At 37.4% G+C, this 13347-nt stretch overlaps 1 protein-coding gene across 2 annotated transcripts in view; it reads right to left on the reverse strand.

Moving 5' to 3' along the window:
• gabbr2 (gamma-aminobutyric acid (GABA) B receptor, 2) overlaps positions 1–13347 on the reverse strand; it is a 211642-nt gene that overhangs the window by 48492 nt on the left and 149803 nt on the right. For both annotated transcript variants that reach the window (XM_082187048.1, XM_082187049.1), the window contains exons 8-12: positions 11297–11357; positions 6486–6566; positions 4307–4457; positions 3569–3701; positions 1778–1885 (exon numbers count right to left, since the gene is read on the reverse strand). In XM_082187048.1, the coding sequence (XP_082043174.1) occupies positions 1778–1885; positions 3569–3701; positions 4307–4457; positions 6486–6566; positions 11297–11357 (534 nt within the window). The remainder of the gene's footprint in view (positions 1–1777; positions 1886–3568; positions 3702–4306; positions 4458–6485; positions 6567–11296; positions 11358–13347) is intronic.

Here is a 13347-nt window from a genome sequence, read left to right on the forward strand (position 1 = left end):
CTTGAAGGGGCATACTGCCACCTACTGCACAACACTTGCTTGACAGTTGACGTAAAGTAAAGGATCGGGCTTTGGATAGCCAATACCGATCAGTTAAAAAACATGCTTATTTAGCCCTGATACCAATCCCTGAGATTGGCTCGGGACATCCCAATAAATAAGACTAATATAGGAAGATTCCTTTGAAGTTATGAGTTCTCTCGGTTACCTAGTTTACCTGCAGCATTGTTTATCACCCTCTTTCTTGATCTCTCTTTCTGTATATATTCTGCTTGAAATCATCCCACTGATTCTGACTGTAGCAATGGAAGCAGGCAGTAAGCTCTATAAATAAAGATGGCCAGCAGGGTGCTGGAGCTGTGGCTAGCCATCCTTTACAGCACTGTCATACAGTATCAGCTGCCTCACTCGCCACATTCTTACGCTGCATTGAAAAACAAGAGCAGGGAGAGAAAGAGCGTATGAAAGGAGGTCAGTGTGCATGCACGAATCTGTTGTGTTAAAGACCTGCATGGATGCGCTTGTGCGCACACTTCCCCATAGTGTGATGCTTTTTCTTGCGGAGGAAATTCACACGCATGGACTTGTGAAGACCGTGTTTAGCGGAGCAGGAAGACATTGTTCTTTCAAAGAGATCAGAGATTCATTGGTTAGCACTGGCAGTGCCGACTGATTCTTGATATGTCAGGAAAGTGAGCATGGAGACAGCAAACTGACCTTCAGTGAAGAGAGCATTTCTATATTTTAGCTTTTTTGGCAGTTGAAAAATTAGACAGCTGACAGCCCAGTGGCAACATTGCTTTCCCATGATGCTTTAAGCATGGAACCGGTCTCTCCTTCTACAAATAATCTCTCTCTTTCATTGTTTCTCCATCTCATCATCTACATCTCCATTACAACATCCATGTATAAACTGCAGTATTATTTCATCAAGTTCTTTTTATTTTTTTATTATAATTCTTAAAAAAAGAATATAATATAAAAATCTTACCATAAAACTGCAGTGAAATGTGATCATTATAAGGCAGATGACAAATAATACCAGTTCCTGTGTGTTCTGCCACACTGGAACCCAATTAATCCTGCCATATGACCAAAAGTTTGGGGTCAGTAAGATTTTTTTTAAATAAATGAATAGTTTTGATCAGCAATGCACATTACATTGATAAAGACATTTATAATGTTACAAAAGTTTCCATTTCAAATAAATGCTGTTCTTTTGAATTCTTCTTCCTGAATCTTTGTATTCATCACAGAATCCTGTAAAAATGTATCATGGTCTAAAAAATATATACACTATATATTAAGCAGCGCAATTGTATAATAATAAGAAAAGTTTCTTGAGCAGCAAAATCACCATGAAGGATCATGCGACACTGAAGACTGGAGTAATGATGCTGAAAATTCAGCTTTGCATCACAGGAATAAATTACATTTTAAAATATATTATTTAGAAAACAGTTATTTAAAATTGTAATAATATTTTACAATATTACTGTTTTGTATTCCTTGGTGAGCACGAGAACATTTTCAAAAACAAAAACATTTACTGACCCCAAACTTTTGAATGGTAGAGTATCTGTTTCCAGTATATTATTAATGAAATTAAATCATTTTCATTGATCATGATAATGATAATTTGAAACGGTATATTTGTTTTCGCTAGTGTCATGCGCCAGTGTGACCTGGACCTGTAATGTTGCTTTGTCAGGTTTACTTTAAGATATAAATAGAGTGCTATGTTGTAACTGAAATGCTTTGAAAGTCTATCTCTCACCTTCTTCTTCATCTTTACATTCTTGAAGATGGCGTGCACTCTCCAGGTCTTCGCAAACATGGCGCCAAACGCTGTTGTGTAACCCACAATGAGGATCCATGTACGGACCTAAAAACGTTAAATGTGAAAGTAAAACATGGTTGTTACAAACCAATAGTTATTATAATTTAGGCACTGGAATGCTACCCCAAAAGCCAAGATTAGACTGTAACACCAGTCTATAGAATACAAAGCAGCAGAAACTGCAAAACCATAAAAATATAGTGATCCCACTTCTACTATCAGAAAGCAAATCGGGTGGCAAGGTGTGTTGTTGACAAGTTGTAGAAGTTCCTGAAGCTTTTTTCATTTCTTTTTGTCCTCTCTTCATCTTCTGACCCTCTTCCACAGATCTAGTGTTCTTTATTCTGAGCTCCTCTGGGAAAGTAATTCTCAGCATCTATAAGGCAGGACTGTCACTACATCTTGTTTTGTTGAGATTTGATGTGGTTTTATGTGATGTATTGAGTGTTGCGCTGGATTCTACCGAATTAAATTAACTCAACATGTGATTATGAATTTATAGTTGTCATTAGTCGTCAGATATGTTAATAGCTGCAGCTGTAAAAATGGTCACATATTGTTTATAAACCTAAATTAGATTGTCGTAACTTCTTGTAACTGTATTTATTGGTAAATTATTATTATTATTTTTATGTTTTTATAAATTAAGTATTTATTGGTAACACTTTAGTTTAGGGTCCAATTCTCACTATAAACTGGTTGCTTAATAGTATGCATATTACTAGAATATTGGCTGTTTATTAGTACTTATTGAGCACATATTAATACCTTTTTCTGCATGACCATATTCTACATCCCTTAATCCTACCCAATACCTAAACTTAACAACTACCTTAACTAACAATTAATAAGCAGTAATTAGGAATTTGAGGCAAAAGTCGTAGTTAATAGTGAGAATTGTCCCCCAATCTAAAGTGTGACCGAAAACATTAATTAAAAATACAAATAATTAATTTCTCATTTCTCATTTCTCAATTAATTTCTCTCTCTGACACAAAAATATGTTGCTAATGTTCAAAATATATTAGCGGAAAGGGTCTTATTGTTGAGTCCTAGTCATTTGTCTTTGAGTCCAAGATAAAATAATATTAATTGCCCAAATTCATCCCATCCTTGATATCGCAATGAAAAACTTCCACAGGCCGTAGAGAACAGAGCCCGTTTCAGGCAGGTAGCATGTTCCCTGCTCAACACATTTGTGAGCTATTTCCCCAGTGACTGGAGTTACTGCAGTAGCCAAAGCCTCGTAATTAAAAGGTGGATTATGGTCACATGCAAACAGACAGTGGAGGCGTGACGAGACACATCCAATCCTGCTTACTCAGTTTGGTGATACAGCCTGAGTAGAGGTGAAAAGCGTTCAGATTCAAATATAGAGGAGACCAGGGACAGTTGTCCCTGTGGAGGTTGGCACAGGGGAAGCTATCGAAATCTCAAAAAGGTTTTGAGTCAGATATCCAGTTACTATATCCAGCACAAATGCTTGTTTTCTCTAGCACTGGTTAGGCATGTTGGTTTAAAACACCAACGGAATTCTAAGTTAGAATAATTAACAATATCCTTCAAACTAAAATTCCAATTTCATCATATGTTTGCTTATCATTGTGACAAATTATCCATTACAGCACATAAATGTACCCTCAGAACACTTACGGGACAAAAAAAAGACAACTAACCCATGGTCTAGACATATTCATATCTGATTCACAGAAATCAGTCATTACTCACAGTACAGAGGGTCTCAAACTCCTTGTCTGACACAAAAGATCCATCCAGACCAAAGAGGAAAATGGAAGCGTACGACAGCAGGCCACCCAGAATGATCAGGTTGTTCATATAGGGACTCGACATTTTGATCAGCCTGCAGATGGAGGGAAGCACACAGCCGATACATGAAATATTCACGTTTCATTTATTATTAACAACTGCAATTAAATGAGCATCCACATCCATGACTGTATCATATATACCGTGGGATCCAAAAGCCCCAAACCTCTAGTAAAAATGCCTTTATTTTGCATTATTTAAAAACTTTAATGCAAAATATCCCATTGCAATTTATATGATCAAAATAATAATTAAAATAAAAGATTGAATGAAAGAGCATCTTCTGGGAATCAAGAATATCTGACAAAAATACAAATCCTGAATGATACATAATAAAATATAATTACATAATTATATAATAAAATGTAATGTATTTCTGTGAACACAGATGAATTTTCAGCAGTCATTACTCCAGTCTTCAGTGTCACATGATCCTTCTGATTTGGTGCTCAAGAAACTTTTTTTTATTTTATTTTTTTACTTCGTGTTCATTATCTATCACAACTTTTCTATTTGACAATTTTTTAAATCCTAAAACTGATTTCCACATGAAACAAAAGATCCCAGATTTCCAGTGTGGTCTCAGACTCAGGTCTCACTCTTGAACTATTTCCTGTCGTAGTCTCGCTCAGCCCTGACCTGTGGTTGCGGTTTTTGATGTTAAAGAAGAGGAAGGCTCCTGCCATGAGCATGCCCAGGATGGTGATGGTAGACAGGATGCTGTAGAGAGGGACGTTTATTTGCCGGCGCTGCAGACGCACAAACGTCCGATCCTTCGGCGGTTCAACACCTACGAGAGTCATGATGGTTCACAGTCAGTTACTCTTGGAGTCATCTCAGAGAAAGCTCTCAACATTTCCCTGTGTAATTTAAATGACTAAGATTTTAAAATGCCACTCATGTGGCATACAGTATTAGCTCTATTTCTGCACAATGTTATATAATAATATTTGTGGATGGGTTTAAATACAGTGACCATGATGTAAGATGCGATTAGATCTTACATCATTATGAGAAGCTGGAAGACAGTAGAGCACTTAAACCAAATGAGTCACCAAAACGAGTCAAGAGTTATTTGCGTGACTTGACAACCTTGGTGATTTCATGTACAACTGTGAGGCTTTACTGAAATTAGCTCAAAAGCAAATGGTTTACTCTTTTTCATTTAGAAAATCTCAGTTGGGGTGAGTGTTTGGACATTTTTTTCTCTCTTAACTCTTTTCCCGCCAGAGTATTATTTGTAAGTTGCCAGCCAGCACCAGCATTTTTGATCATATCATACACAAATATTTCATGGCCCCCAGAATAATTTGTTGTATGAATATGTAAACAGTGAATATATCAAAAGAAAGAACATAGCCTAAAACATTTTATTCAGCTTCATTCATCATTTTTATTATCAACACTTTGAATGTGGGTACGTTTCTTCAAAAAAACATTTTTAACAAAAAGCTAAGAAAATCATGTTTTTGTCAAAGACTTTGCCAGATCGGAATTAAAACACAGATTGAGTCCATCAACACAACAAAGCTTGCATAGTCCTATACCTCTTTGCAGGTTTCGGCATTTTTCTCAGTAACGTTGGGCAGTTTTGATTTATATGCTGTTGCATCGTGCTGATGACATTAGCATACTTTAGCATTAAAGGGACAGTTCACTTTGAAATAAAATTTTGGTATGTTTTAGCTTACCTCAAGGGCATCCAAGATGTAGGTGTCTTTGTTTCCGCAGTAGTTTCAATTTTGATATTTTTAGGTCAAACCGTTCTTGTCTGTCAGTCATATAATGCAGGTCGATGGTCACTGTCTCAAAGAGCATGCAAAGAGAAGTCCAAATTAAACAATTCCCCATTGTAAGTACACATTGATGGCCTAAGACACGAAACGAGCGGTTTGTGTGAGAAAACTAACAGTATTTATATAGTTTTTACCTCAACACAACCACGTCCAAGTGATCTGAGGGCGCGTGCGCTTCCTGGTGTGTGACGTGTGCGCGCGTTCTGGCTTGTGTACAAGAGGTAAAAACGATATAAATACTGTTCGTTTTCTCACACAAACCGCTCGTTTCGTGTCTTAGGCCACCAATGTGTACTTACAATGGGGAATTGTTTAATTTGGACTCTGTGCATGCTCTTTGAGGTGGTGACCATAGACCTGCATTATATGACTGACAGACAAGAACGGTTTGACCTAAAAATATCAAAATTGAAACTACTGCGGAAACAAAGACACCTACATCTTGGATGCCCTTGAGGTAAGCTAAAACATACAAAAATTTTATTTCAAAGTGAACTATCCCTTTAACAACTTCTATCCGCTCCTTCTGGTTTACATAGATCTTTTTCTTTGCTTGTTTTTGGATCCGGAGATGCTGTGCTATTTCAGAAGATCTGTAACAGCGGCCCAACTCTATAACAGTAAAAACACGGTTTTCTGGAAAAACTCATCGGTTGGCTGGGAAGTGTTTTGTCATAAATGATGGAAAATCTCAACAATGGCGGGGAAAGAGTTAAGTATGCCAAATCATTCCTTCAGATTCCCTCTTAACAAGTTCCGTTAAAGTAAGACAATTAAACGTTTTACTTCTTGTCCACCTCTGTGTTCCTCAGAGGCAAGAAAAAAAAGAAAAAAATCCAGGGAATAAAAAAAAAAAAAAAAAAAAGAATGTCAATGTGGGCAAACAGAAAAATTTCTCTTGAATTATTCAGATGACCACACACAGAACAGTGGGTAGACAACATTGGCAGGCGTGTGAACCTTCTGTCTCTCTCTCACTCAAACGCTGACCCGCAAACACACACAAACGGGGCTTTTCCTACCTTGGAACCTGATGGTGTTGTTGATAAGGTCCAGTACATCTGCAATGGCGTTGTACTCGCCCACCTTCACCTCTTGACCCTCTGTGAAAGAAAGCAAGAACAAGAGGACGACAGAGATAAGAGCAGTGTGTTCAAAGCCGGCGGCCCCCAGAGAGGAACATGACAATAGACAGTACATTTAGTTTCTGTGCGCTTCACTGCAGAACCTGCCCAACATATTGTCCCAAAATACTCAGGGCGATGTTGACCTGAAAAAGTATGTAAATTGCAACCTCACACATTTGCACATCAATTAAAAGACACCTGATTAGAGAGTCTGGAAAAACAGTGAATTGAAACATTGATCTCATGATGAATAACTCAGAAAACCTAGCTTTTCTAACAAGGATGCATTGTTAATTTTGACACACTTTTTGCTTTGGCAAAAATGTCCTTTAAAGGTGCAGTAAGTGATTTCTGGTAAGAGTTGTTAATATTTGAAATAACCAAAACAAACACACCCCTACCCAAAAGGATCACACCCCTATCTTGATGCCTCCGCCCCCACATGTACACGCTATGCCACAAAGGCAACGACTGGCGGAATCTGCTGTGGCTGCTGCCCGAGGTATGATGTCATCAATAAGTGAAAGCAATTTGTGTTACTATGATAATTCAGGTTGAATGTCTAATTGTTGTTTAGCTCCTCTACTCCTTCGATGGCAAAGTCATCCCTTCCATCCCAGAAAATAAAACAGTTTTCATGAACAGCTCCCTACATGACACGATAGTCCAAGTAACTAATATATTACAAATGTGACAAGATTCAGGATTTATAGCGATCCTTAAAAGCAGAAATCAAAAGAAAAAACATATTCAGGGCCTTCCAGCTCCTTAAAGTCTCTCTAGCGCTGGAAAGCTTCTCCGATATTAACGCGGGTCCTACCTCTTGCCTGATCGTAACCCTTCTTTTTAAAGTTATATTCCCCAGGCTTTTTTTCTTTTGTGTTTTCTCTGGAAATCTCTAGTTGTCCTGCTAATGTCTTTCTTGTGCACTGAGCTCTCTCTCCTCCCCCATCATGAGTGGACACGCCCCTTACTGCTGATTGGCTACAAGTGTGCTTTGATGTTCAATCCGATGCACTTTTCAACAACCCCGGAAATCCAGAGTTCTCGCGAGATGAATTTGCTCAGCGAGTTACTCTGGCGTCGGGTAATGATGCTCATTAAATATGCCCTTGTATCCGAGCTGCACCAATCACATCGGGTTATCTGATATAGGCGGGCCAGAGGCGAGCTAAACAGATGACGACAGCTCTGTGACGTCAAAGTCATTAGTAAACATTGCAAGATGGCTATGGATAAACACCAGTTGTTTGAAACGGCTTTGGCCGCTACAATGAATGAGTTAGACTTGGCTTTTTATCTTAAACAGGAACAGAAGACGGTGCTCGAATAGTTCCTTTGCAAGAAGGACGTTTTTGCTGTTTTGCCGACCGGATACGGTAAGAGTCTAATCTACCAGTTAGCTCCGCTGATAGCTAAGCGATAACTTGCTGTGATTGGTCGTAGTGTTATCCAATTGCGTGCAGTGAGATTTTCAAATGCATGCTTGGTGCCGATTTTCTTTAGTCGATGCCAGACCATTCATCTTTCAGATTTTTTTTTTTTATCGCTTACTGCACCTTTAAATTAAGTCAATATTATTTAGCCTTGCTATATATAAATTTTAGCCCATTTTACTTGGAATGAAATGGCACAATATAGTAATTTTTTTTATGCAAATTATAACATGATATACACAAAAGCTCAAAAGTTTGGTGTTAGTAAGATTATTTAACATTCTTACCAAGGATGCATTTATTTGATACAAAATAAAGTAACAACAGTAATATTGTGAAACATTATAACACCAGTTTTCTATTTAAATATATTTTAAAATGTAATGAATTTCTGATGGAAAAGCTGTATTTTCAACAGCCATTACAACAGTCTTCAGTGTTACATGATCCTTCAGAAATCATGATGTTGTTTTTACTTCTTTCTTTTTTTCTCTTCCATTTATTTATCACCATAATGCATATTTTTCATTTTGTCTTTGTTATTGCTAACAAAAAAAAACAAAACAAAAAAAAACACCTGAACTAGGTATTAAAGATGAAAACAGATGGTTGGTAAGTTGTAACTTGAGGTTTTGTATCCAAAGATGCAATAAAATAAAGCTTAGTGTCAATAAATCCCCAGCAGAACAAGACTTCCTCTCAGAAGGCAAATATAAGGCAAAGTCTATTCCAAAAGCCATCTTAAAACTCAATATTTCTCCCTGGTGTTCGCTTTAAAACTACTTGTGTATTGACTGTCATACTTGCAGGGAAAAATGCATTCCTTCTAGAGATGAAAACTAACTTTAAAAAAGAGAACATAGGCAATAAGATATTTATTATTTAGCTCCTGGAAGTATATAGTTTCCTAACTGCTAACATTAAACATTTACTGTACTGAACTGAGACGCCAACCCATTTTCTGCTCAATACAATTCATCTGATGGTCTCAGATTTTCACACATAACTGCTGTGGGTTAAACTAGGCCAAGCTTTCATGTGAATAACACAATTTAAACATGATAGCCAACAAGATTAACTGGTACTAGTACTAATGGACCTCCTTCAATCTGACATTTGATTAAGTTTTGTGCCCTAGGTGGTCTTGCTGTGTCAGGTGAATCATTGACTGTGAATAATCAGGTGATGTCAGAGCTCCATGTAGTAAACATCATCATTCAGGTACTTATCTGACCATGAGATCAATGGGACACTACAAAAACCACAAGCATGTAAACTGATGGACAGCATTCCGTTATTAGTTGTCAACTATAATGACTTATAAAGACTTAAATATTGGTCAGAAAAGTCCGAGAGAGAGAGAGAGAGAGAGAGAGAGAGAGAAATGAGCAGAGAGAGAGAGGTTAGAAATGAGTGTGAGCTGCAAAAATCCTATTCTTAACTCATTTGTGTCTTATTTTCCAGTTCAAATATCTAAACATTTCACAGTAAGATAAAATGCATTTCTATTAATGTATGAACTACTCTCTGAAAACAAGTGAATGAAACCTTGCAGTGTTGCTTCTCAACATATATCTGGATTCAGGGATATTTTTTTGGAAAACAAATTAAAGGACCAATTAAAAAGTCATTAAGAAGTCGTTTTAGTGTGAATGATGTTTGAAATGTGAGTCAATGTGTGAGTCAGTGACTGACTGAAAGAACTAAGTTAACGAATAATGTGAATGAGTGAATAAGTGAGAAAGTGAGTTGATGAACAAAGAAATGCGTGTGAGAGAGAATAAATACAGTGACTAGGAATGTTAGCGCATGAGTAAATGCATGAATGATGGGTATGAGCGATTGAGTTAGTTAAAGGTGCAGTAAGCGATTTCTGAAAAACACTGTTGAAAGTAGATTGGACCGAGCACCACAACAAACTTGTAGCCAATCAGCAGTAGGGGGCGTGTCCACTCATGATGGGGAGGAGAGAGAGTGAGATTTGAAGAAAGACTGTTGAAAGAGAGATGGCTGAGAGACATTACAAAAGAGAATAGGTCAAATGAATATCTCTTCTAATATAGAAGGGTTATGAGCAGGCAAGAGCTTTAAGACCCGTGTTAAGATTAAAAAAGCTTTCCAGTGCTAAAGTGACCTGAAAACGGACACAGAGGTTGCGTTATTTCTGCTCCATACGTGACTTGAGTAACATTGGTTTTGAGTGTGTGTTACTGACGACTAACAACCAACTTTTGTTTGTATGTACTCTTATAATGTATGTTCATTTTTTGTTCTTCCTTGTCATTCGTTCATCATCTTCGCTTTATTTTTCGCAAAGCTTTATTTTGCTTTGCTTCTGCTATGATAATGAGACATCCACTCTTACATTGCATGTTCATGCATTTAGGGGGCCGAAGAGAAGGGTGTGTTTGTTTGGGTTGATTTCAAATATCATTCTCAGAAATCACTTACTGCATCTTTAATGCGAGTAAACAAACGAGTGAGAAAGTGACTGAGTGAATATGAGTGTGAGTGAGCGAGTGATGAAATGAGACAGAGAGCAAAGTAATAGAGTGAGAAACCCAAAGAAAGGAGCCCAAAGCAAGTGTGCGCTTTGAGTCGGTGTGATTGTTCTCGGTGTAGAAGACGAAGCTCTCCAGGGCGCTGCTGATAACAGCTTCTCCTTTCTTTCTTTTTTTTCCATTATTTATCCCAGACTGCCATTCGCCTTCATATTGACAGACAGTTCAATCACCCCTCAGCCAAACAACCCTCCGATCCTGCGGCCTGCTCACAAATACAGTCTGAAGAGGTGATGTAACACACTATGGGAGGGATGCCTCTGTGCCGAAGCAGATAAGACTGAAGAGGGTGGGGAACGCTGGCCTGCGGCTGTCATGGGGTGTGAGGGGGAAATCCCTGCACCAAGATTAAATCCCACAAACCAGAGTTAATCTCCCCTGCCCTCAGGAAACACACACACACACATACACACTGGATTAATCACATCAGAGGGCCAAGCAGGGGAATTCTCTGACCCCCATTAAACTACAGGACGGCACCAAAAAACCGCTGTGCACACGACCATCTACGTGATGTATTGCACAAGCGCTGACTCAACGTCACACTGAGATATGTGTCACACATATTCTACAAAACGACACTGGCATAGATTGAGATGTTCATTTAACACGGAGAATGATCCACATTGGCTGAACGACCTGAATTTGATCCAGCATTTCCTATAAAAAGGCTTGTTAACCATGAAAAATGACCATCTAATGGACTTACCTTGAAACTGGGTGAATTTTATGGTTCCCATGCGTTCCCCGTTCCTGAACATCACCTGACCCTGCAAAAAAAAACAGACAGCGAATAACCTTCACAAGAGCTGCTTATCACGTGTAAATGGACAGTTTGCAGAAGTCTTGATTGCACATTTGAGATGATTAATATCAATGCACATAATCCAAGCTGGACAGATATATTTTACAAGGATCGATTTTCCATCTTGTTGCCATATCCTTCACTCTTGACACAGCAACAAATTGGGAGTGTATAGATTGAAGTCTGGCACAGTGCTTGTTTTTTGGCTCATTTATTAGTTTAAAGATCTTTGAATTGATCGTATTCTTGAGGCAAACATAATTAATAGCAGCACTATTGATTTGTTAAATTAAAGGAGTGCATGGATGCATGGATGCCTGAGATGCTTGTCAGGTTGTGCCAGCTGAGGAGAACTGGGATGCTTTACTGGTTCACAAATACAAAGAAAACAAATTCCAGAAAAAATATAACATACAAATTGTTGTATAATATAATATAAAGTGTTAAATTGCTCAGGTCCATGCTAAATTTTTGTCAAATATTGTCAAAGTTATATATATATATATATATATATATATATATATGAAGGCTTATATCATCTTGTCCACATGATACAAGATGTGTTTTTGTTGAAATGTCCGATAACCAATATGCAGAAGTGTTATATATATATATATATATATATATATATATATGTTTATATAAAATACCTATATATACCTATATATACCTATATATAAAAAAGTATATATAGGTAATTTTTTTCTTACTTCAGCCAGCACAACTTAAAAAACAAACAAACAAACAAACAAACAAACAAACTAAGAAGTAGCATAATGACAAAGAAAAGTTGTAGGTTCAATCGCAAATAACAGTGATCCAGAAAATATAAAAAGGCTATTTTGCATTATCCTTCTTATGCCCTTGAGAGATCATCACAGCAATAAAAGCATTGCAAGAAGCTTTAAATTAAAATGCATCTACTAAAGAGGAAGAAACCAATTACTATTAAAAATATAAATAATAAATCCCTTTACCCAGTTAGAAAACAATCATTAACAGAAGAAGTAAAGTTTCCAGCAAAATAATGAATTCAAATATGACGCAAAAAGCCTCAACAGACCTTGCAGGTTAATCATGGATATCTGATCAAAACGTAGATGAGTATCTAGCATTTTTACATAAATAGCTCCGTCACTGGATCAAAATACTATCTAATTTGCTCATTAAATCCTAAAAAGGAAATGTGTAAATGCAGTTTGCTGTCTGTCTGCCCCCGGAAGTGCCTAATGAGCCATTTAAAAGGATTTGGGATCACTCTGCCCAATAAAATAACAGGTGAGAGGCATACTGCATTACCATGGCAATGATTAGAAGCCCATTAAAACCATGGGAGGCAAATCAGAAGTGATCATATCTCTAAAAATGTCTTGTCTTTGAAGTGTAGAGCAGGCTCCGGTCCCAGTGCGATACAATTCTTTGTTTAGATGCTCTGACGTGGGCGCGCTGGATAAATGCTTGCCTTCACAAAACACATTAAAGCTTCAATTCAGAGTTATGTGTGAACAATATAGAATGTGAACTGCAGTACTCGTATATTTACATATACTTCATAAGCCTTCAAATCCTAATTTGTTGATTTATATGCTGAGCAGGATCTCATTTTTGGACATTGTGGAGACAATACAACAAGGAAAAATGATGGTCATGTTTTGTTGTTCAGGACCATCATTTTCATTATTCATTTTTATAAAACTGAGGAAAGAAAGTCATTTGGATGGTGGCATGAGGGTGAGAAAATGGTCACAGAATTGTATTTTTTGGGTGAACTATCCCTTTAAGACTCAAGTGAAAAGCTGTGATAGTAGTCATAAGGTTTTTCTAAATCAATGAAGGCTTTTTCTCAGTTTTCACACTCTTTCTCAGTTTCTTTGTTTAGACTGGTTTCATAACAGTAGAAAAGCTGAAAATAGGTTCCCTTTCAAGGGAACTCCCGTTGCGTCGAAAAGCTGACG

This window comes from Leuciscus leuciscus, assembly GCF_965113295.1.
Source record: "Leuciscus leuciscus genome assembly, chromosome: 12".
Classification (NCBI taxonomy): Eukaryota; Metazoa; Chordata; class Actinopteri; order Cypriniformes; family Leuciscidae; genus Leuciscus; species Leuciscus leuciscus.